The 25,737-nt window shown below is 45.3% G+C and overlaps 1 protein-coding gene across 11 annotated transcripts in view; it reads left to right on the top strand.

The window, feature by feature from the left end:
- LOC128412207 (zinc finger protein 420-like) overlaps positions 1-25,737 on the top strand; it is a 378,482-nt gene that overhangs the window by 267,519 nt on the left and 85,226 nt on the right. For 9 of the 11 annotated variants that reach the window (XM_053385067.1, XM_053385065.1, XM_053385069.1 and 6 more), the window contains one exon: positions 17,675-19,729. In XM_053385067.1, the coding sequence (XP_053241042.1) occupies positions 17,675-19,729 (2,055 nt within the window). Of the gene's footprint in view, positions 1-17,489; positions 19,761-25,737 lie in introns of those variants that run through there. The other 2 variants (XM_053385071.1, XM_053385061.1) reach the window with 2 other exon arrangements.

Raw genomic sequence — 25,737 nt, 5'->3', positions numbered from 1 at the left:
GATAGGCCGAAGCCTGCTGAAGTGGTGGAGGCTAAAGTGGCACATTGCTATGCCATTAAACAAGACAACCTTTTTTTGAAAAACGCTGGGGAAATTATTTGGATTGAAGGGAGGAGATTTCTAGGGTTAAAAGATACAGGCTCGCAAATCACTATTGTCCACCCAGAGATAATCTGTCCCACCAAAATAATTCCAGGGAAAGTTATGCGATTAAAAGGAATTTCAAAGCCGCCTGAGGTATTACTTGTTGCAGAGATCCATGTTAAGTTCCAAGATTGGTCAGGACAGTGGCAGGTTGCCATTTCTGAGGAGATTCCCACTGCTGTGCTGATCGGATGGGATCTCTTAGAGCATGAACAGAGTTCTTTTGTAGTTACTCACTCCAAGGGGGGGTCAACAGTCACCTGATGCTGAGGGGAATGCTACTGTTGCCAAAGGAGACCTGAGCTGAGGAACAGATCTCTGAGGGGAGAAATGAAGCCCTGCTGGTTCCTTTTACAAAAAACCAAAAACCTAGTTTGGCCCAAGAACAGAAAGAGGATGCTGATTTAATTAATTGTTTTGAGGCAGCCCAAACAAAGCAGAAAACCTGGTATGATAAGGAAATTTTCAGTAATACTCCAGGTAGAGCTAAGGGAGTTGTACATCATATCGACACCGGGGATGCCGAGCCCATTGCTGTAACCCCCTATAGGATAACTAAGGGAGTTGTACATCATATTGACACCGGGGATGCCGAGCCCATTGCTGTAACCCCCTATAGGATAACTAAGGGAGTTGTACATCATATCGACACCGGGGATGCCGAGCCCATTGCTGTAACCCCCTATAGGATAACAGGAGAATATGTGGGGAAAGTTAGCAATGAGGTAAGGGAGATCTTGAAGGCAGGGATCATAACCCCTTTGGAAAGCCCCTGGGTAGCATCCAAAGTGTTGTTAGACAAACCTGAGGGATCTATCCGATTTTGCCTGGATTATAGGAAGCTGAACCATGTCACTAAAGCAGATGCATATCCAATGCCACATTTAGATAACCTGATCGAAGCTATAGGCCTGTGTCATTACATCACCTGCTTAGACTTAACAAAGGGATACTATCAAGTAAAAATGGACCCTAGGAACCAGGAGAAAACTGTGTTTAGAAGTCGCTTAGGGCTGTTTGAGTTTAAAGAATGCGCCAGCCACTTTTCAGCGACTGGTGGACAAAATCCTGAACGGATTACGAGGGTTCACAGTTGCTTATTTAGACGATATTGCTGTGTACAGTCCAACTTGGGATAAACACAAAGAGCACTTAGGGATAGTGCTACAGCGAATTAAAGAGGCGTGCTTCACCATCAAAGCTAGTAAATGCCAGATAGGGGGCTTGATTATTCAATACCTGGGACACATGTTGGGAGGAGGAGTGATGAAACCTTTAGAGACAAAGGTAGAAGCCATTTCAAAATGGCCTACCCCTAGCTGCAAAAAGAAAGTCAGAGCTTTTGTCCAGCCCTTGTAGGAGATGTCAGTAGTTGACCCTGGGACATTCTGCATGCCAAGCAGATGCTCTAGGGCTCCCCATATTTGCCTAGCCTTTCAACGTTATGCTATTAGCAACCGCGGAGATTCCACCTGCCTCTTTTTAGAGAACACTCACCTGATCGATTTTAAAAATAAATAAATAAATCCTTGCCCATCTGGTTTCCCCAGCCACTCGGGGCGGCTTCCAACAAAATATTAAAATACAATAGTCCATCAAATATTAAAAGCTTCCCTAAACATAATAACAACAACCATCCATTTTCAGTCCATTGAATTAGAAATTAAGCATTTCTGGAAAGGGAAATGGCATACTTTGTATATTAGCATAAAAAGCATGCATGAGAAAGTATTACTCATTTACTCATTTAATTTATTACTCATTATTACTCATTTTGGCAGGGGAAAGGTGTCTCTTGGGAGGTGGTGGACTCTCCTTCCTTGGAGGTTTCTAAGCAAAGATCGGACGGCCATCTGCCATGGATGCTTTAGCTGAAATTCCTGCATTGCTGGGGGTTGGACTAGATGACCCTGGGATCCCCTCCTATCTCTCCAATCCTGAATTCTAGGAGGAGCTTCCTTGCCTCCTGCAAAGCCCTTTTCCCTGCAAGCTCTTCCTCTGGTTTCTGGCCAAGGGAGGGAGATGCTCAGAGTCCAGCCAAGAGCCTCACCCCCAAAGGATATTTGGGCATGGGCGTAGCCAGGGGGGCAGCTGCCCCCTAAATCCATAAAAAATAATAAGAATCTGAGGTTCTGCCAAGCGAGAGAGGGCTGAGCCGGAGGGACTCGGCTTGGAAAGGGTTAAAGGGAACTGAGCTGCCTTCCTAGAGAGGCCAGTAAGCAAGAGGGGGCCAGGTCCTCCAGAGCCAAGGCCCCTCCCTCCCCAGTCCTTTCCTTGCTTTGGGGTCTCTCCTGCAAGGGCTGCCTCGCTGTCCCCTCCTGGGATCTGGTGAGTCTCCTCTCTCTCCCCCCAGAGGGTGCAGTGGGGAGACGGTGGGGGTCCCAGGGCTGCAGCAGGGGAGGATGCCTGGGCGGCCTCATCTGCTCCTGAAGGGGGGGACCCCAAGTCAGGGAGGAGAGGGTCCTGCCAGGGAGGGGCCAGGTCTGCAACGCTCTCCTTCCTCGAGATCAGAGGATCCCTGAATCCCACGAAATCTCCCTTTTTAAAACAAAGGAGTCCCTAGGATTTAACTCTGTGTGACATCGCTCAGCCTCATTGCACAACAGAGGAAACATGTGCAAATGGTTTTCCAAAGCTGGACTAGGAGGTGGACTAGCCCCCCCCCAAAGAAAACCCACATGGAGGAAGGAAGGAAGTTAAGATGGGAGAGAAAGGCCAGGAACAAAGAGAGGGATCCCAGCCCATAGTCTGGCTGCTACATTGCGGACCAGTTTTCCAGTCGTCTCCCAGGGCAGCTCCCCACGGAGGCCACTGCAGCAATCCCCTCGCACCCAGAGCATGGCATCCCAGGACCACATCCTCTCTGTTCCAAAGCGATTGTTGCTGGCAAAGCAGCCAGAAATGGGCGCTGCTACTCACTGAGGCTCCAGGGACCTTGGCATCAATGGCTCTCTGTGTGTGTGAAGCTATCTAACAGAATAATGATAATAAATTACCTGCCTAAATTTCAAGGGAGATGTCTTTGGCCCTGCCCACTTGGCCCTCAGGGGGTTGATCAGATACATACCTGTCCCTAAGAGCAAATAAAAAGGGACCCCACCCCAGGAGTCTGTGGAGAGCAGCAGAGAGTCCAAGTGCAAGAAAAGGAGACAGAAGCAGGGGAGTGGGGGGTGGGGGAGGAACTCCTGAGGATGACTGGAAGACTGCAGAAACCAGGTTGATTAATCTCGCAGAAATCCCTTCAGTTGCCTCCACATTTTGCATTGCTAGAAGGCTAGAGACTTAGTTATTCTCCTCTTCCTGCTCTTTCTTTTCAAAAAGATAGCTCATGGTCTGGGATGCGGTGCAATCCTGTGCTGGTTCCCAGCAAGACTCATCCATGCTTGCTCAGGGAACCATTTCCCCCTCGTCCTACAAATTCTGTAACTGAACAATGTATTTGCTTCGTAGGATTTCCTAGAGCTTTTCATTACGACAGACAGAACTTGTCAGAAGACCAAAGGGTTCCTTCCGATCTCTCAGAGGCTTCCTGAGAGCACAGATGGATGAGCGAAACTCAGCTGGCCCTGGAACAGGAAGAGGCCATGGCAGCCAAACTGGGAGCAGTGGGGGATTCTGGGAAAACCCAGTGCAGAAGATCCTGGATGAGGAGGATACCCTCCGCTCAGAGGTGCAGAGCCAGCAGTTCTGCTGCCAGGAGGCCAAAGGACCCCGAGAGGTTTGCAGTCGACTCTACCACTTTTGCCACAAGTGGCTGAAGCCAGAAAGGCACCCGAAAGCTGAGATGCTGGACCTGGTGATCTTGGAGCAGTTCCTGGCTGTCCTTCCCCTGGAGATGGAGAGCTGGGTAAGGGAATGCGGAGCGGAGACCAGTTTCCAGGCGGTGGCCCTGGCCGAAGGTTTTCTCCTGAGTCAGGCAGAGGAGAGAAAGCAGGTGAGAGAGACTTTCCTCTGGATACTCCCAAGGGGCTCCAAACAGGACAGAGAACATCCCATAATGGTCTGCTGATGGCCAATCCATTTTATGGGAAAGCATCCATGGAATGAGATCTCACACCCTTCAAGTCTTTGTTATTCTCTTTCCTACATTTCTCACCATTCTCTGTTTTGAATCCTTGTTTCTTTTTCAGGGAAAGGATCTCATTGCGGAAATGGACCTGGATTCCTGTGAGGCAGAGAGGCCTCCGTTCGTCACCAGAGAGAGGCCACTGGGTGAGGAAGGTGGTTTTTCTCAGTTTGGTCTCATTCTGTTGGTTTTCCAACTCATTTGAGGGATCTTTTCATCTTGTTTTGGGGAGAGACAGTTGGGAAGAAGGGTCCAGAGGAGGGGAGATGTATTTTTGCACCACAAACATATGAAATGGGCACAAACGTCCAAATCCTCTCAGCAGGAAAGGCTTTCTCAAAGGCCCATCTGTAGTTAGAGATGCCCTGTTTCACCTGTGAGAGAAGCCAGCACTCCTGGCGTCCTGTTTACCTTTTTTTTCCTGTGCAGGTGACAGAAGGATGCCTGCAAGACCTCCTGATCCATCTTTTCATGGGGGCAGAAGGGAAGCAGCGGCGGTGGAACCAGATCAGGTCAGGGGAAGCTGCCTTGTGGGGACAGAGGCCGAGGGATGGAGCAATGTCATGGGCTGGTTGGGCACAGAGGAGTGGTGGGAGAATGCAGCTGGGGAACCAGGAAGGGAAGATGGCTGAGAGCCCAAGAAGTAGAAGTAGAAGAAGGATTGGCGGTCAGAGGGGGAAGAGGCAGAAGGTTGGGAAGAGGAGGTTTCAGAAGCTGAAGGGGTAATAAGGCTTAGTGAGCTGGCAGACTCTGTGGCAGAATGCAGTGCAGAATCAGAGGCAGAAGAGGAAGGAAGCGAGTGGGAGGAGGGAGGTTGAGAAGCAGAGGTGAGTCAGGAGAAGGAGGAGCCACCGGTGGCTCCCTCTCCTTTTGCCAGAAACCACCCTCCCTGCTTGTCTCTCAGAGCCAGGAGACCCCGTGCATTGCAGGAATCTCTGCTAGATCATCCAAGACAGATGGCCATTCAAAATAGGCTTATTTTATTTCTAGATAGATCACTGAATGCTAAAATAGTCTTCTAAGCGTTGTACAAATGAGAACAAATAGTGGCCTAACCAGCCCCATCTACTGCAAAATGGGGCCTGCCCCCCATTCCTCCCCCTCTCCATATCCCCATGAACCCCTTGAATTTGGCTCTAGGGCATTGGGAGGGAATTCCCCAGAACAGCTCACAAGGAGAGGAGAAAGTGGACCCTTTACGGTTTACAAACTGGAATGCTTGCGTAGGCATAATGACTTGGAGGATACATTGTGGAGTACCACCTATTTGCACAAAGACGAATACCCATTATTAGAACGCAGAATAAAATAAGCATCCATATTTAAAATGTGCATCTCATCTGTCCTCCCAGTCATCTCATCTGTCCTCCTCATCTCATCTCATCTGTCCTCCTCATCTCATCTCATCTGTCCTCCCAGTTGAACGACGTGGCCCAGGGAGAGAGCGAAAAATAGTGGAAGTGAACAGCTGGCTTCGCAAATGGTGTAAACAGGAACGGTTTGGATTCTTAGATCACGGACTGCAGTTTCTTGAAGATGGACTTCTGGCAAGCGATGGGCTGTACCTCACAACGGCTGGGAGGAATGTTTTTGCCAAAAATCTCAGAAACCTCATCAGGAGGGCTTTAAACTGACTAATGTGGGGGAGGGAGACAGTGCTCCTGAAGGTAGGAGTCTATCAATTGATGAAGATGATCATCTAAATGTCATAGACCAAATGGAGCAAACAGCACGCAGACCTAGTGGTGGGAGGAAAAATCCTTAAATAAGAGGCACGGGGGAATGATTAATGGACTTCAATGTCTGTACACTAATGCACAAAGCATGGGAAATAAACAAGATGAGCTTGAGCTCTTGGTACAGCAAACTAAATATGACATAATAGGCATCACTGAAACCTGGTGGGATAAGTCCCACGATTGGAATGTAATAATGGAGGGATACAATCTATTCCAGAGAAACAGACCAGACAAGAAAGGAGGAGGAGTGGCGTTATATGTCAGGGATGTGTATACCTGTGAAGAGATCCAAGATTTAGAACTTCAAAGCCAAAGTGAGAGCATTTGGGTCAAAATTAAGGGAGAGAAGAATAACAGTGACCTCATTGTGGGAGTTTACTATAGATCCCCAAGCCAAACGGAGGACATAGATGATGCCTTCCTGGAACAGATGGCCAAGCATGCAAAAGGAAGGGAGATAGTAGTAATGGGGGACTTCAATTACCCGGATATTTGTTGGATGTCAAACTCACCCAAGAGCATAAGGTCAAACAGATTCCTCACTGGCCTTGCAGACAACTTCATTGTCCAGAAAGTGGGAGAAGCAACAAGAGGAACAGCCATTTTAGATCTGGTCCTAACCAATGTTGATGACCTGGTTAGTGGGGTAGAAGTGGAAGGATCATTAGGCACGAGTGATCATGCTCTTCTGAAGTTTACTATACAGCGGAAAGGAGCAGCCAAGCATACTAGGACTCAATTTCTTGACTTTAAGAAAGCCGACTTCATAAAACTTAGGGAAGTGCTGGGTGAGATCCCATGGAGAGTAATACTAAAAGGAAAGGGAGTTCATGATGGCTGGGAGTTTGTTAAGAGGGAGATAGTAAAAGCACAACTTCAGGCAATACCAATGAGACGGAAACATGGAAGGTGCCTAAAGAAGCCAGGGTGGCTATCTAAAGAACTTCTAACTGAGTTAAGATTAAAAAAGGATGTGTACAAAAAATGGAAAAGGGAGGAAACCACCAAAGAGGAATTCAAACAAATAGCCAGCACGTGTAGACACAAAGTCAGAAAAGCTAAAGCACAGAATGAACTCAGGCTTGCTAGAGAGGTTAAAAGCAACAAAAAAGGCTTTTATGGGTATGTCCGTAGCAAAAGGAAGAACAAAGAAACAGTGGGGTCACTCAGAGGAGAAGATGGTGAAATGCAAACAGAGGACACAGAAAGGGCTGAACTCCTCAATGCCTTCTTTGCCTCAGTCTTCTCCGATAAGGAAAACAATGCCCGACCTGAAGAATTTGGAGCAAATGATTCAGCAGAGGAAACACAGCCCAGAATAACTAAGGAGATAGTACAAGAATACTTGGCTAGTTTAGATGTATTCAAGTCTCCAGGGCCAGATGAACTGCATCCAAGAGTATTAAAAGAACTGGCAGATGTGATCTCAGAACCACTGGCAGTCATCTTTGAGAATTCCTGGAGAACATGCGAAGTCCCGGCAGACTGGAGGAGGGCAAATGTTGTCCCTATTTTCAAAAAGGGGAAAAGAGAGGACCCAAATAATTACCGCCCAGTCAGTCTGACATCAATACCAGGGAAGATTCTGGAGCAGATCATTAAGCAAACAGTCTGTGAGCACCTAGAAAGGAATGCTGTGATCACCAATAGTCAGCATGGATTTCTGAAAAATAAGTCATATCAGACTAACCTGATCTCGTTTTTTGACAGAATTACAAGCCTGGTAGATGAAGGGAACGCAGTGGATGTAGCCTACCTTGATTTCAGCAAGGCATTTGACAAGGTGCCCCATGATATTCTTGTAAAGAAGCTGGTAAAATGCGGTCTTGACTATGCTACCACTCAGTGGATTTGTAATTGGCTGACTGACCGAACCCAAAGGGTGCTCATCAATGGTTCCTCTTCATCCTGGAGAAGAGTGACTAGTGGGGTGCCACAGGGTTCTGTCTTGGGCCCAGTCTTATTCAACATCTTTATCAACGACTTGGATGATGGACTCAAGGGCATCCTGATCAAATTTGCAGATGACACCAAACTGGGAGGGGTGGCTAACACCTCAGAGGACAGGATCACACTTCAAAACGACCTTGACAGATTGGAGAACTGGGCCAAAACAAACAAGATGAATTTTAACAGGGAGAAATGTAAAGTATTGCACTTGGGCCAAAAAAATGAGAGGCACAAATACAAGATGGGTGACACCTGGCTTGAGAGCAATACATGTGAAAAGGATCTAGGAGTCTTGGTTGACCACAAGCTTGACATGAGCCAACAGTGTGACGCGGCAGCTAAAAAAGCCAATGCAATTCTGGGCTGCATCAATAGGAGTATAGCATCTAGATCAAGGGAAGTAATAGTGCCACTGTATTCTGCTCTGGTCAGACCTCACCTGGAGTACTGTGTCCAGTTCTGGGCGCCACAGTTCAAGAAGGACACTGACAAACTGGAACGTGTCCAGAGGAGGGCAACCAAAATGGTCAAAGGCCTGGAAACGATGCCTTATGAGGAACGGCTAAGGGAGCTGGGCATGTTTAGCCTGGAGAAGAGGAGGTTAAGGGGTGATATGATAGCCATGTTGAAATATATAAAACGATGTCACATAGAGGAGGGAGAAAGGTTGTTTTCTGCTGCTCCAGAGAAGCGGACACGGAGCAATGGATCCAAACTGCAGGAAAGAAGATTCCACCTAAATATTAGGAAGAACTTCCTTTTTAAAAAAAAAATATATATTTATTGAAATTTTCCACTTTAATACATTAAAAAAATCAAAAAGGAAAAACAAAAAAGGTTAAAAACACATAGAGTTCACAATCCTTATTTTTCTATAACATATTTCCCTGACTTCCCCACACCTCCCCTTCTTATATTCCAATTCAAATTGTTAGTTCAGCAAGTTCTTATCCCTAATTTTTTACCTTTTTCTATTTAGTTCATTTTTAAAAAGCCAATTTTACCTTATAAACATCAATATTTATACATCAGTACTCATTCTTAAAACCTTTTTCTAAAGTCGACCCAAGTTCCCTTCCACGACTTCCCCAATCTTCATACAAATAACAAAACAGAATAAAAACAAAAACAGATTATAATTATGCACCCTTTGGATTCCCAAATTCCACCCCCCCCCTTTCCCGGTTTCAATCCCCAACAAATGTCCATCAGGAGATCTCATGTCCGAGGCTCTTAATTCTCTCTCAATTCCTCTCTGCCGGTTTTTTTGATGGTCCTTAATATTAAACACCAGATCTCAGAGAAGCTCTAGCCCAATGGGATCCATGTTTCTTCCAGCCAGACCTCCATACTTAAAAGTGGAGCCCGAATCTTGTTTCTTACTCCTTTCAAGTCCAAATGTCCCCAAAGCTCCAACTTCCACCTTAATCAGATTTGTAATCCTTGGATCTTCAGATCTCCACATAAGGAGATCTCTCCATTCTTCAATCTCTAATTCAAACCAGATTTTCGACATCCAGTTCTTATTTTCCTTTGTAGCCATCATGTCAGGCCTCTGGCTCTCCTTTGTCATCTGCAGCATTACAGCTCCTCCTTCCTTTTCCTCAGAAACAACATATATCTCTTTCTCCACACTCTCAAAGCTCTGAAGTTTCTCTTCTTGTCCAGCTGCATGGACTTCCTGAGTCAAGTCCTTATCAAATTCAATGAGTTTATTTACTGTTAAATCCAGAGTTGCAACATTTGTAGCCAAAACATCAATTTGGCCTTGTAACTTTCCCAAGAGAACAAAAACTCTGTCCAATTTAGCTTGTATTTTCAAATTAGCTGTCAAGACTGAAAAAGAGAACTTTGTTTCTCTTGTCTCTGCTGGTTATATTTGTTAAAATTTGGTTATAATTTGTTGAAAACAAGGAAGAACTGATACAAACTAACTTGACTTTTGGATTTGAACTGGAAGGAATATTAAGTAACCAAAATCCCTCTAGAGGGGGTTTTGGGACATTACAAGAATGGCTGAAGGAGGGAAAATACAAGCTAAATTGGACAGAGTTTTTGTTCTCTTGGGAAAGTTACAAGGCCAACATTAGGAAGAACTTCCTGACAGTAAGAGCTGTTCGACAGTGGAATTTGCTGCCAAGGAGTGTGGTGGAGTCTCCTTCTTTGGAGGTCTTTAAGCAGAGGCTTGACAACCATATGTCAGGAGTGCTCTGATGGTGCTTCCAGCTTGGCAGGGGGTTGGACTCGATGGCCCTTGTGGTCTCTTCCAACTCTATGATTCTATGATTCTATGATATCCACATGACCTGAAGGTGCTGCTGTGCAATGCCAGGTCAATGATTCATAAGACCACTGCCATCCATGACTTGATCATGGATGAAGGACTTGACCTGGCATGTGTAACAGAGACTTGGTTGGATGAAGCAGATGGGGCTTTATCCCATGATGCTTTATTCCATGTTGATGGCCTTTCTGCTGATTCCCTGGTGGCCCAGGACTATTGACTGTTTGGCTCCGAAGTGCCCTCTTCGATTGCATGGAGCCCTGATAGCCCTGTGGTTTTCCACGGATCTGAGGGCAATGAAACAATCGCTGAGACGGCTAGAGCGCCGGTGGCGGATAACTCATTCTGAAGCTGACCGGACACGGATTAGAGCTCAATGCCGAGCCTACCAAGTGGCGGTAGCAACGGCGAAGAAGACTTTCTTTGCCACCTCTGTTGCATCTGCAGAAAATAGCAGCAGGAGACTTTTTAAGGTGGTTTGCAATTTAGCGGAATCACCTGCTACATTGGGGCCCAGTATGGGCCACATGATCTCCTGCAATAATTTTGCAAAGTTTTTTGCAGATAAAGTCGCTCAGATTCGGGAAGAGGTAGACTCCACCGTGGGAGCAGGGCCGGGGCAGGAGAGTGCTAGAGCCCTGTCTAGTCAAGTTGCGTGGGATCAATTCCAATGTGTTACCTCCGAGGATGTGGACAGGCTGCTTGGACGAGTGAAACCAGCCACCTGTCTCCTTGATCCTTGCCCATCCTGGCTTAGAAAGCTAGCCGGGAAGGGCTGGGAGATGGGCTTCATGGGGTCGTGAATGCTTCTCTCTGTGAGGGAGCTTTCCGAGACCCGCTGAAAGAGGCGGTCATTAAACCGCTTCTTAAAAAACCATCTTTAGATGCTGCCAATATGGCTAACTATCGCCCAGTCTCAAATCTTCCATTCTTGGGCAAGGTGATTGAGCGAGTGGTTGCTGAACAACTCCAGGCATGCCTGGAAGAAGCGGACCATTTAGATCCCTTCCAGTCAGGATTCAGGCCTCATCATGGGGACTGAAACTGCCTTGGTCGCACTGGTCGATGATCTCCGGCAGGCTAGGGACAAAGGTGAGAGCTGTTTCCTAGTTCTGCTGGATCTCTCAGCGGTGTTTGATACCATTGACCATAACATCCTTCTGAATCGTCTTGAGGGGCTGGGAGCTGGGGGCACTTTCATACAGTGGTTCCGCTCCTTCCCCCTGGGCCGTGTTCAGAAAGTGGGGGGGGGATGAGTGTTCAGACCCCTGGGCTCTCACTTGTGGGGTGCCTCAGGGTTCTGTCTTCTCCCCCATGCTTTTCAACATATACATGCAGCTGCTGGGAGAGATCATCAGGGGCTTTGGGCTGGGTGCTCATCAGTATGTGGATGATACCCAGCTATACCTCTCAAATCGAAACCAGTGAAGGCGGTGAAGGTCCTCTGTGAGTGTCTGGAGGCAGTTGGAGGATGGATGGCAGCTAACAGATTGAGGCTGAATCCTGTTTTTGGGGGACAGGAGGCGGGCAGGTGTGGGGAACTCCCTGGTCCTGAATGGGGTAACTGTGCCCCTGAAGGACCAGGTGTGAAGCCTGGTCTCACAGCTGTCCATGGAGGCACAGGTCAATTGTGTGTCCAGGGCAGCTGTTTATCAGCTCCATCTGGTACGCAGGATGAGACCCTACCTGCGCACAGACTGTCTCACCAGAGAGGTGCATGCCCTAGTTATCTCCCGCTTGGACGACTGCAATGCGTTCTATGTGGGGCTACCTTTGAAGGCGACCCGGAAACTACAACTAATCTAAAATGTGGCAGCTAGACTGGTGACTGGGAGCTGCCACCGAGACCATGTAAGACTGGTCTTGAAAGACCTACACTGGCTCCCAGTACGTTTCTAAGCACAATTCAGAGTGTTGTTGCTGACCTTTAACGCCCTAAACGGCCTCGGTCCTGTATACCTGAAGGAGCGTCTCCACCTCCATCGTTCTGCCCAGACACTAAGGTCCAGCGCCGAGGGCCTTCTGGCGGTTCCCTCGCTGCGAGAAGCCAAGTTACAGGGAACCAGCTAGAGGGCCTTCTCGGTAGTGGCACCCTCCCTGTGGAACGCCCTCCCACCAGATGTCAAAGAGAAAAATAACTACCAAACTTTTAGAAGACATCTAAAGGCAGCCCTATTTAGGGAAGCTTTTAATGTTTAATAGCTTATTGTATTTTAGTGTTTTGTTGGAAGCCGCCCAGAGTCCTGGCTGGGGAAACCCAGCCAGATGGGCGGGGTATAAATAAATTATTATTATTATTATTATTATTATTATTATTATTATTATTATTATTATTATTATTAACAGGAAAGAAACAAGAGAGCATTGTGTAGCAGATCATATTTCTGCTGTCTCAGAGGAGGACATTTCCCTTTTTCTTTTAGGGTCCAGTGTTCTTTGAAGATGTCGCTGTTCGTTTCACGGACGAGGAGTGGGCGTTGCTGGATCCTGACCAGAGAGCTCTGCATAAGGACGTCATGGAGGAGAATCGTGGGATCGTGGCCTCTCTTGGTAAGGCTCCCTATGGGATCCTCATATCTGCCTGGAAATTCAAAAAATACCTCTATGGGACCAACCTCAGATATTTTTACAGAGCTCAACAGCGTCTCCTACAACACCTGGGAACCTAACACCCCCACAATAAAGAGTAAATTACAGTTTTTTCTTTGAACAACCTTCCTCAAATTACTCCTTTTTCTACCAGGATTGGGCTGGTCTGAACTTCCCAGGCCATCTTCAATGTCAGCTTCAGAATTGTAAGTAAAGCTAAGTAGGTTTTGGCTTTTGTTGCTGTCAGTCTTGGGTTGACCAAAGAGACGACTGGCAGCGAAGCCCAGGTGCTGCCAGCCAGAGAAGAAGCAGGCCTAGGGAGAGGAGAGTTAGCAGCAGAAGGCAGAGAGGAGGGGGAGAGGAACTGTCATCTGAGCTCTGAACAAAGGGGAGAAGAAAAAGAGAGACAGAGAGGCAGACAGCTGTGTGAGAGCTACAGGAGTGAGTCAGACGCTGGAATGCAAGAAGCATTCTCTGCCAAATCTCGTAGGATCTGAAAAGTGGTGGATCGTAAACGATACTGGAAGAGAAGGTGGGGGTTTCCGTGCTGGGGAAGGGGGAGGAGCTCAGTCTGGGCAACTCCATCTTGTGGGGAGGACGAAGAGTAGAGGAGCTACGTCCAAGTTTGTTGTTTTAGCAATAAATCTGAAATAATTAACAGCCAGAGTCATCGCACGTTTGTGGGAGAGACCAAGCCATAACAAGGACTGACATTGGAGATGGAGGGGATGCCATGACTGGGCCAAACAAAATCCATCCCAGAGAAGAGCTAGGCTTATGGAATCTCAGGTAGCAGTAGCAGTGATGAGGATGAGGATGATACAGTGGTACCTTGGTTTACAAACTTAATTTTTTCCAGAACAGGTACCACTGTAGTAATAATAATATTTTTTTGTAATGGCTTGGCTCTCCCACAGAAGTGAGACACCGGCAGTAATTATCTCAGGTTTATTGTTCAAACACATAAATCACTCTGGAGCTCCTTCACTCTGTCTGACTTCAAGTTTGCAGTTGCCAAGTCTAAACTCCGCCCCTTCCCCCTTCTCTCACTGACCTTTTCGCGCCTTCGAGTTTTTGGGCTAGCTATTCCTGGCCTCTCCCCTTCTGTCTCTGAGCTAAGATTGGTATTTTGTGGATCTTTGCTATCTGCTGCCTGCTCTCTGTTCTCTGAAGCTCTGCCACTCGGCTGCCCCTCCTCCCTCTCACATTCCAGCTCACATTCCAGTTTCCTTATCTCTCTTTGCCTGCTTTCATACATTCCAGCCTCTGTCAGCTCCGGAACAAAGCTGACATTTTTATTTCTACCCTGCCCGTCTGGTTGGGTTGCCCCTGCCACTCTGGGTGGCTTCCAACACATATATAAACATGAAACATAAATAATAATATTCTGATCCCATATAAAAAGAAAATTAACTTAAAATGAGCAACTTATACTGGTGGTCAAAATTGTGGAAACCTTTTGTGAAAAAACGTGAAAGCTTTGGTAACCTTGGTAACCTTTAGCTTTCATTACAGCCTTATAATGCCTTCCCATGAAGTTTTTAGTTCTGCAGCTGTGAGAATGTGAAACCAAGACTGAATTATTGCCTCTTTTAATTGAGCTTTATTGCCGGGTTGCCTTTGATTAACAAGTTTCTTTAGTTAGCCCCATAGAATTCCGATTGGGTTAAAGTTTGAGCTATTCCCAGGACATTCTGGCAGTGGAATAGGATTATCTTGAAAGCACCGTTTGCACACAGCAGCAACATGACATGGAGCTGAATCTTGTTGAAATAGAAAAATAGATAGATGATAGATAGATAGATAGATAGATAGATAGATAGATAGATAGATAGACAGATAGATAATAAATATATATATATATATGCTTCAGTATCAGGGAAAAGATCACCTGCGGAAGGCTTCAGTTTGGGCTAAAGTATTTCATTTATGTGTTTTGGGGCATTTACATGCTGAGATAAGATGGCGCCCGGCACACTTCCCCTGTGCCGATGGACGCCTGTGCCGATAGAAAAAACTTGAGCTCTCTTTGAAGCTCTTAGCAGAGTTATGCAGTGTTGCCTTGTGTCTGGATAATAAATCAGACTGAACGCAGGCTTCTTGCTAATCTCTAACAGCCTTTAATGAAAAGAAAAACATCATAAATCAGCCCGGCGAGAGAGCGGACATTCTTTCGTCTCTCAGCCAAAAAATGAAAGGAACTCACACACAAAGAAAGATTCCCGTATGTGAACATAACCATGCCTCAGAATGTGAGACGTCACACAGAACTGTTTAACCCTGTAAGTTCTGATTCTCCTCACATTACATTCCCATTAATGACACAAATTCTGCCCACACCTTTTGCTGCCATACAACCCCAGATCATCACACTATCTGGGTGTTTCACGGTCGGTGTAATGCAAGTAGGATGTAAATCTTCTCTGATTCTTCTCCTTGCGTATTTCATGCCATCACTACCAAGCAAGGAGATTTGGGTCTCATCCCTCCAAATCACACTGTCCCATTGTTCCACTGTCCACTTAACAAGGGTTTAGTCATGGCGTGGTGTAGTGGTTAAGAGCGGTAGACTTGTAATCTGGTGAACCGGGTTTGCGTCTCCACTCCTCCACATGCAGCTGCTGGGTGACCTTGGGCCAGTCACACTTCTTTGAAGTCTCTCAGACCCACTCACCTCACAGAGTGTTTGTTGTGGGGGAGGAAGGGAAAGGAGATTGTTTTTTTATATATAAAATATTTATTAAAGCTTTACAAAATGAAAAAAGAAAAAGAAAAATACAAATAAAAAAGAAAAGAAAACAGTTCCATATTTCCATTACATTCTTTCATTTACTTAATTTTCTGGACCTCCTCTAACCTCCCTTTTTGTATTCCAGTTTATCAGTTCCGCAAATCCTTCCCCTCTTTACTTGTCCTAATCTTTAATCTTCAAATAATGTAACATTAGATTTTTACTTATTAATAGTCCATTTTTTCATACTCCTTATAGTATTATAACTAAAAACCACATAACTTTCAATCCAACATCATTCTAACATTCATTAATTTTGCAATATTTCTGTAAATAATCTTTAAATTTCTTCCAATCTTCTTCCACCGACTCTTCTCCCTGGTCTCAGATTCTGCCGGTCATTTCTGCCAATTCCATATGGTCTATCACCTTGAGCTGCCATTCTTCCAGGGTGGGTAGGTCTTGTGTCTTCCAATACTTTGCGATAAGTATTCTTGCTGCTGTTGTGGCATACATAAAAAAAGTTCTGTCCTTCTTTAGCACCTGTTGGCCGACAATGCCCAGAAGAAAGGCCTCTGGTTTCTTCGAGAAGGTATATTTAAATACCTTTTTCAATTCATTATATATCATCTCCCAGAAAGCCTTAATCCTTGGGCACGTCCACCAAAGGTGAAAGAATGTACCTTCTGTTTCTTTACATTTCCAACATTTGTTATCGGGCAAGTGATAAATTTTTGCCAGCTTGACTGGGGTCATGTACCACCTGTATATCATTTTCATAATATTCTCTCTTAAGGCATTGCATGCCGTAAACTTCATACCTGTGGTCCATAACTGTTCCCAGTCAGCAAACATAATATTATGTCCAACATCTTGTGCCCACTTAATCATAGCAGATTTCACCGTTTCATCCTGAGTATTCCATTTCAACAGCAAGTTATACATCCTTGACAAAATCTTAGTTTTGGGCTCTAACAGTTCTGTTTCCAATTTTGATTTTTCCACCTGGGAAAGGAGATTGTTAGCCGCTTTGAGACTCCTGAAGGGGAGTGAAAGGTGGGATATCAAATCCAAACTCCTCCTCCTCCTCTTCTTCTTCTTTAATCTTTTCAAGCTTTGCTTGAGAGATAACAATGGCTTTTTCATTTAGACCAGTCCTTGCACTCAACTTCACATTGCATTAAGCCATGTAATCTTGTATACACACAGATGATATTCTTCTCTCATGTAGGGACAGTCTCTCCATTCTTCGATCGTCACTTGCCTTTGTGCACCTTTTCCTACCTTTAACGGTATGATTTTATGGTCACTGAGTCTCCTTATAGCTCTTCCAAAATATAGAAATGCCAGGTTTGCTTAAGTTTTCCCCAATCTTTCTTCTAATTTCTTCATAACTGTAGCCCTGTTCACTTAATAGTACAATTTTACATCGCATTCTGGGTGACCAGTCAACTCTTTGTGCCATTTCTATAATTTTATTATGTTTTTCAACCTCACTAAATGAAAGAAGACAGAAAACCAACCAACTTGTTAGCAATCACGTAGCACACTGAAAAAACCTAAGCAAGTTGTGCTTCCTTTTTCTGGTTATTTGGCTATAATGGTTCATAGAATATGGATAATTAAACAAACTTTGTTGAATTGCATTCTTGATAAAATTATCTTTCCATTGATACATTGTTTTATGATACTACTCCAAAAGAAGCAGAGTTTTGAGCCATCAAACCTCTGAAATGCACTTTTCTCCAAAAGGCTTCTGCAATTTTGACCACTACTGTATATCAAACAAAGCAACATTCAACAACACATCAGAATCTCATAATAAATATGTTGGTTAATGACAAACAACACAGGTAATGAACACCCCCCCCGAGCTCCCTTCAGTTAATGACAAACAACACAGGTAATGAACACACACCCCCGAGCTCCCTTCAGTTCTTCTCCATTTGTTCATGAGTATCTAACCCCTTTTTGTCTCCATTGCAGATTGTAATGAATCGGAAATCGAGAACAAAGGTGACCAAGATAAAATCCCCAGAGAGGAGAAGCCACGTAAAAATTTAGAGTGTGAAGAAAGCTGCAGTCAGAGCTCCCATTCCACTTCCCATCAACAAAATCTCATTGGAAAGAAACCCTATCAGTGTGTGGAATGTGGAAAGAGCTTCAGTAAGAAGGAAAGTCTTACTTCCCATCAAAGAATTCATACAGGGGAGAAACCCTATCAGTGTGTGGAATGTGGAAAGAGCTTCAGGAGGAAGGACATTCTCACATTTCATCAAAGAATTCATACAGGGGAGAAACCCTACCAGTGTGTAGAATGTGGAAAGAGCTTCAGTCACAGCTTCAGTCTCACTTCCCACAAGCGAATTCATACACGGGAGAAACCCTATCAGTGTGTAGAATGTGGAAAGAGTTTCAGTCAGAGCTCCCATCTCACTTCCCATCAAAGAACGCATACAGGGGAGAAACCCTATCAGTGTGTGGAATGTGGAAAGAGCTTCATTCACAGCTTCAGTCTCACTTCCCATCAAAGAATTCATACAGGGGAGAAACCCTATCAGTGTGTGGAATGTGGAAAGAGCTTCAGGAAGAAGGACACACTCACATTTCATCAAAGAATTCATACAGGGGAGAAACCCTATCAGTGCATGGAATGTGGAAAGAGCTTCAGGCATAGCTCCTCTCTCACTTGCCATCAAATAATTCATACAGGGGAGAAACCCTTTCAGTGCTTTGAATGTGGAAAGAGCTTCAGTCACAGCTCCCATCTCACTTCCCATCACAGAATTCATACAGGGGAGAAACCTCATGAATGTGTGGAATGTGGAAAGAGCTTCAGGAAGAGCTCCAATCTCACTTCCCATCGAAGAATTCATACAGGGGAGAAACCCTATCAGTGTGTGGAATGTGGAAAGAGCTTCAGGAAGAGCTCCGATCTCACTTCCCATCAAAGAGTTCATACAGGGGAGAAACCCTATCAGTGTGTGGAATGTGGAAAGAGCTTCAGGAAGAAGGACCAACTCACTTGCCATCAAAGAATTCATACAGGGGAGAAACCCTATCGGTGTGTGGAATGTGGAAAGAGCTTCAGTCACAGCCAGAGTCTCACTTCCCATCACAGAGTTCATACAGGGGAGAAACCCTATCAGTGTGTGGAATGTGGAAAGAGCTTCAGGAAGAAGGACACTCTCACATTTCATCAAAGAATTCATACAGGGGAGAAACCCTATCAGTGCGTGGAATGTGGAAAGAGCTTCAGGCATAGCTCCTCTCTCACTTGCCATCAAATAATTCATACAGGGGAGAAACCCTTTCAGTGCTTTGAATGTGGAAAGAGCTTCAGTCACAGCTCCCATCTCACTTCCCATCACAGAATTCATACAGGGGAGAAACCCTATGAATGTGTGGAATGTGGAAAGAGCTTCAATCAGAGCTCCGCTCTCACTTCCCATAAAAGAATTCATACAGGGGAGAAACGCTATCAGTGCATGGAATGTGGAAAGAGCTTTAGTCACAGCCAGAGTCTCGCTTTCCATCAAAGAATTCATACAGGGGAGAAACCCTATCAGTGTGTGGAATGTGGAAAATGGTTCAGTCAGAGCTCCCATCTCACTGCCCATCAAAGAATTCATACAGGGGAGAAACCCTATCAGTGTGTGGAATGTGGAAAATGGTTCAGTCAGAGCTCCCATCTCACTGCCCATCAAAGAATTCATACAGGGGAGAAACCCTATCAGTGTGTGGAATGTGGAAAGAGCTTCAGGAAGAGCTCCGATCTCACTTCCCATCAAAGAGTTCATACAGGGGAGAAACCCTATCAGTGTGTGGAATGTGGAAAGAGCTTCAGGAAGAAGGACCAACTCACTTGCCATCAAAGAATTCATACAGGGGAGAAACCCTATCGGTGTGTGGAATGTGGAAAGAGCTTCAGTCACAGCCAGAGTCTCACTTCCCATCACAGAGTTCATACAGGGGAGAAACCCTATCAGTGTGTGGAATGTGGAAAGAGCTTCAGGAAGAAGGACCAACTCACTTGCCATCAAAGAGTTCATACAGGGGAGAAACCCTATCAGTGTGTGGAATGTGGAAAGAGCTTCAGTAAGAAGGACCAACTCACTCGCCATCAAAGAATTCATACAGGGGAGAAACCCTATCAGTGTGTAGAATGTGAAAAGAGCTTCAGTAAGAAGGACACACTCACTTCCCATAAAAGAATCCATACAAACGTTGGGAAAACCATTATACAGCTTTAGGAGCCAAGAAGGAGAAGAGTGACTAGTGGGGTGCCACAGGGTTCTGTCTTGGGCCCAGTCTTATTCAACATCTTTATCAACGACTTGGATGATGGACTCAAGGGCATCCTGATCAAATTTGCAGATGACACCAAACTGGGAGGGGTGGCTAACACCCCAGAGGACAGGATCACACTTCAAAACGACCTTGACAGATTAGAGAACTGGGCCAAAACAAACAAGATGAATTTTAACAGGGAGAAATGTAAAGTATTGCACTTGGGCAAAAAAAAATATGAGAGGCACAATTACAATCTGAAGAGAAACCAGACTATGCAGAACTGGACAAACTAACTGGGAAAATTAGATATAATAAAGATCAAAAGTTCATCGAGGACTGGGAAAAATTTGTGGACTATCTGAAAAATACATGTGGTGTTAATACAACGCTAGTGGGATTTCAAGAGGCACTGTAAAAAAAAAAAAAGTATTGTTTATTAGAAATAATAGGACTAAGGGGGAATATTGGCAATACGAAAGAAGTTAATGTGTATTAAAGGTATAAATATGGATGATTGTCAGAGACGCTGAAGGAAGTCCAAAACAGTCATAATTTGTTGTATTCGGGATAATATGTATAATTGGATGAAAACTAATAAAATTTATTATAAAAAATAAAAAAAATAAAAAATAAAATTACCGAACTCTACTGAAAAAAAAAAGAAAAAAAAGAGAGAGGCACAATTACAAGATGGGTGGCACCTGGCTTGAGAGCAGTACATGTGAAAAGGATCTAGGAGTCTTGGTTGACCACAAACTTGACATGAGCCAACAGTGTGACGCGGCAGCTAAAAAAGCCAATGCAATTCTGGGCTGCATCAATAGGAGTATAGCATCTAGATCAAAGGAAGTAATAGTGCCACTGTATTCTGCTCTGGTCAGACCTCACCTGGAGTACTGTGTCCAGTTCTGGGCACCACAGTTCAAGAAGGACACTGACAAACTGGAACGTGTCCAGAGGAGGGCAACCAAAATGGTCAAAGGCCTGGAAACGGTGCCTTATGAGGAACGGCTAAGGGAGCTGGGCATGTTTAGCCTGGAGAAGAGGAGGTTAAGGGGTGATATGATAGCCATGTTCAAATATATAAAAGGATGTCACATAGAGGAGGGAGAAAGGTTGTTTTCTGCTGCTCCAGAGAAGCGGACACGGAGCAATGGATCCAAACTGCAGGAAAGAAGATTCCACCTAAACATTAGGAAGAACTTCCTGACAGTAAGAGCTGTTTGACAGTGGAATTTGCTGCCAAGGAGTGTGGTGGAGTCTCCTTCTTTGGAGGTCTTTAAGCAGAGGCTTGACAACCATATGTCAGGAGTGCTCTGATCGTGTTTCCTGCTTGGCAGGGGGTTGGACTCGATGACCCTTGTGGTCTCTTCCAACTCTATGATTCTATGATTCTATTACCTGGCATTTGGCTGATTGACATCTAATGCCTTTTTAACATGTGGTGTTTTGTGTTTGTATGTTGTAACTATCCTGAGACCTGTAGGTATAGGAATAGGAGCCAATGCTTAAAGACCTAGGCGTATCCCCCCCCCCATAAAATATTTAAGGAGGCCTGTGGGGTTTGCCCTCCTAGGCGTGTGACATCATTCTGGGTCATAAGGAAAGGGTTAACTAAGTATAAAATGATTAACCAATAGGAACCCAAGGGGGAGGAGTTAGAGTTGTTAAGAGGTGAGTCTGGAGTTAGAGAAGGAGGGAGCATAAGTCTGTGGGTTGGGCTAGTGTGATATGAGAGAGTGAGAGAATCTGTTAAGAGGAGTCAGTTAAATAGTTGGGATAATCAGTTAGAAGGTATTAGGAAGGTATAGGCCGGTAAAGAAACTAAGGTTAAGAAACTGACAAGAAAAATTATCTGAAACCATAAACTTGTTGTCAGCGCTGCCCGAGGTCCCAGCTCACAGAAGACCAACGCTGCTTCGTTCTTTAGTATAAAAGTCTTTATTGAAGTTCAGTTTCACTTCCACACGCGCAGCGTGCAACGCTACGTCTGTAACCTTAGACCGCCGAAGCTCCGTCTGAATCTCCTCCCCCCTGACACCAGTTTAAGACTCTAGCCTTACTCCACCTCTTCCTCTGTTCCTTCCTCCTCTGGGTCCGCTTGCTCGTCGGGGTCTCACCCTTCCTAGACTCTTCTGACGCTGAGTCCCCTGACTCTTCCCCCTCCCTCCTTCGGGCTTTAGGACCTGGCTCCCAATCCGGGTTTTCTGCTGTCCCGCGCTCCTGCACATTTGAACTTGGCGCGCGCGCGCAGCCTCCCACTTTCCTTCTGACCGTTACACTTGTGTCACTGCTCCCTCCTTCGGGGAAGCTAGCTGGACCTGACCTCCCCTCCGTTTCCCCACTTTCCGATGGGGGCGTGGTCAGCCCTGACTCATCTTCTCTCCCCCCTGGAGGAGATGCTGGTCCTGAGTCATGTGACTCTTCCCCCCCACTGCGCTCCGGTGGGGGAGCTGGTCCTGATCCTCCGCTGCTCCCTTGGGAGTCCCCGCTGGCCCCTTGCTTCTGGTGCGTCCCCCCTGGGACCCCCCTTGCCCTTACCATAGGCGCCCCCTTCTGGGAATCTTCTGATTCGCTGGAGAAGCTCATGGAATCTCTCGGGTCACTGTCATACTCCCCTACGCTCCCCTCGGATTCCTCTCCTTCGCTCTCTATTTGCTCTCTCCCCTGTGCTTCTGCTCCTGAGCCCCTGACACTTGTTAATGCTTATAAAATAAACTTGTTTATTTGGTTTAATGTTAACAACTGTCTGGACTCAGTGTGTACCCGAGAGAAATGGGTTGGTGGCAACGGGGAAATGATCACAGTGGTGGCACAGGGATCAATAGACCGTCAAACGTCCAGGGACCCTGTGGACAGGTCCCATCTTTGTGGGCCAAACTTGGGTCCCCAGCAGCTCCCGGACTACAGTTCCCATCATCACTCCCCATTGGTCCTGCTAGCTAGGGGTGATGGGAGTTGTAATCCAAGAACAGCTGGAGACCCAAGTTTGCTTTAAAGGGAAAGTAGGCTGGCCCTGTGACACCCTCTGCTGGACAAAAGCGCTGCCCCTGAATGTGAACCACCCCCAGTACTGCTAATTGGAATTTATAGAGCGCAAAACTGAAGTTTGATCGGCACTTCAACCTCTAGGGAGCTTCTAGGTGCTTTCTGCGCCACCTAGAGTACCCAAAGAATTGCGGCTTCTACTGGCAACACACAGAGGAGAAGAAATGAAAGACAAACACAAGGGGCAGGAAAAAACCTGGAAAGGGCCATACCAAATGGACATCCAGTGTGAAGAGGTCACTTTCCCCACTGCTGAACAATGCCACAGGTAGAGGAGATGGAATGCTAGAAGTGTTCTCCGGGGCAAGGGGAGCTGCTGGGAAATTGAAGTACGGGCTCAAAATATTACTTTGTTGATCAGGGGACTGCTGTGGAAATTGTGCATCTTGATTTCAGTGAGGCTTTTGACAAAGTCCTCTGAGATTTATGTGAGGAAGCTGGTAAAATGTGGGCTGAATGAGATATATGTCTTAGGACATCAAACTGGGAAAGTGGATTTTAAACTGACTGAAGAGGTTTTATGCCCTTGGGAATTTGGTCTCTGTAATCTACCCCTTCGCCTTCCGTTTCTGTGCGCTGCTCTGGTTCGCCAGAAACGGCTTAGTCATGCTGGCCACATGACCCGGAAGCTGTACGCCGGCTCCCTCGGCCAATAAAGCGAGATGAGCACCGCAACCCCAGAGTCAGCCATGACTGGACCTAATGGTCAGGGGTCCCTTTACCTTTACCTATGCATTATAGCAGGGATGTCCAACTTCCAAGATTCCATTCTAGGAATTTGCAAAACAACATCAAACCTTGCGTTACATGAAATACATTCGACAAACACAAGACGTAACCGGCTGTGGATTCACATAAACAATACTCTTCTATATATTCTTATCACAATATCAAATGTTTATCTTGCACATAAACAACACATAAAGTGCAATAAATCAGTTCATTCATAAAGTCCAAGTGTCTGCTAGTTTCTGTTCCAAATATGTTCATAAAGTCCAAATTGGAGCCTACTACTTTTCCACAGTGTACTAGTGTTGCACATGCCTCCATTGTAGGAACCGCATTCCTGTCCCAGAATTTCACAGGAAGTCCCTACAATGATTCCCCTTTCAAACAAGATACGTGAACCTAGGCCAGTAGGGTCCTCCTCGCCGGCAGACGGACAACCTCTTCCCCAAAGCCCCTCCCTCCCCCAACTCCCCATGGGGGTCCCTCCCCAGAACAGCCTCTGCTGTCCGGTGCTTGGACACCTGAAGGGCATGGAGGCCTCTCAGGGCAGCTGCCTGGCAGCTCTGCATCACCTGGAGCAAGAAATCGCATAGGAAGATGGCTGACAATAACATCTCTCCGACCCACAGGAGGTAATTTGGAGGCTATTTTGGGGGTAATTAGCCTCCCAAAACCCACTCAGGATGATGAGTGGGGCCTGCTGTGCCGATACCACCCCCAAATTTTTGAGGGGGATGGGGGCATTAGGCAAAACCCTCCTGTGGGATCTCGGCACTCCTGGACGCTGTCTCTGATTTGCGCCACTAGCTGCAAACAACTTCTTTTTTTAAAAATTATGTTTATTAAAATTTTCCAAAAAATATAAAAGAAAAACAGAAAAGAAAAAGAAGAAGAAAGAAAAAAAAAAGAGAAAAAACAATTGAAAAAGTTTACATTACATTCCATGCCCAATTTCCTTGACTTCCCCACACCTGCCCTTCTTGTATTCCAATTCCAATTTTTAGCTCAGCAATTTTTGTCCCCACACTTTACCTTGTTTCCTCTAATTCAATTTACTTAATCAATTTTAACTTCTAAACCTCAGTCTTTATATTTCGAAACTTATTCTTAAAATACTTTTCCTAAATTCCCCCCATCAATTTAATTAACTTATTTTAACTTAGAAACCTCATTCTTTATACACCAACACTTATTCTTAACAAACTTTTACTAAGGTCGGCCCCAAGTCCCTTCCCCCAAATCCCCATTTTTATGTTAGTGGCAAAACCAACTTAATTAAAACAGAATATATTTGTACACCCTTTGGATTCCCGAAGCCCTACCACCCCCTTCCCCGGTTTCGATCCCCAACCAAAGTCCATCAGTCCATCCGAAATCAGCCTGGCGATCTCACATCCGAGGCACTTAACCCTCTCTCAATTTCTCTCTGCCGGTTTTTTTGATAGTCCTTTATTTTAAATTCCGAATCTCGAAGAAGCTCTGTTCCAATAAGGTCCATATTTCTTCCAGCCAGACCTCCATATTTAACAATGGAGCCAAAATCTTGTTTCTTACTTCTCATAAGTCCAAATGTCCCAAAAGCTCCAAATTCTACATTAGCCAAATTTGTATTCCATATGTCTTCAGATCCCCATAAGAGGAGATCTCTCCAATTTCCATTCTTCACTTCCAACCAAATTTTCATCATCATGTTCTTATTTTCCTTTATGTCCAACTTAACAGGCCTCTGGCTCTCTTTAGTCGTCTGCAGCATCACAGCGCCTCCTTCTTTCTCATGTCCCTCTTTAAACGGCACCTCAAATGACTCAGATTCCTTCTCCTGTTTGGCTGTAAGGATTTTTGGATCAACAACAACACTTCCCTGTTCATCTGCAGGAACTTGAATCATATCCTTTCCAGGCTCAGCAACTTTATTTACCGTTCCCTTCATTGTTATTACATTCACAGTCAAAACATTTGTCTGCTCCTGTAGTTTTCCCAGGAGAAAGAAGGTCTTTTCCAATTCAGCCAGTATTTTTCCACTTACAGCCATTTTTGTAATGTCCTGAACCCCCTCTAGAGGGATTCTAGTTACTTAATGTCTTCCAATTGCCACCCAAAAGACAAGTTAACCTTTTCTTCCTTATTTTTAACAATTTGTTACCAAATTGTATCAATTGTAACC

The sequence above is a fragment of the Podarcis raffonei genome, chromosome 4 (genome assembly GCF_027172205.1).
Source record: "Podarcis raffonei isolate rPodRaf1 chromosome 4, rPodRaf1.pri, whole genome shotgun sequence".
Taxonomy (NCBI): domain Eukaryota; kingdom Metazoa; phylum Chordata; class Lepidosauria; order Squamata; family Lacertidae; genus Podarcis; species Podarcis raffonei.
This window is presented reverse-complemented; position numbering and strand designations above follow the sequence as displayed.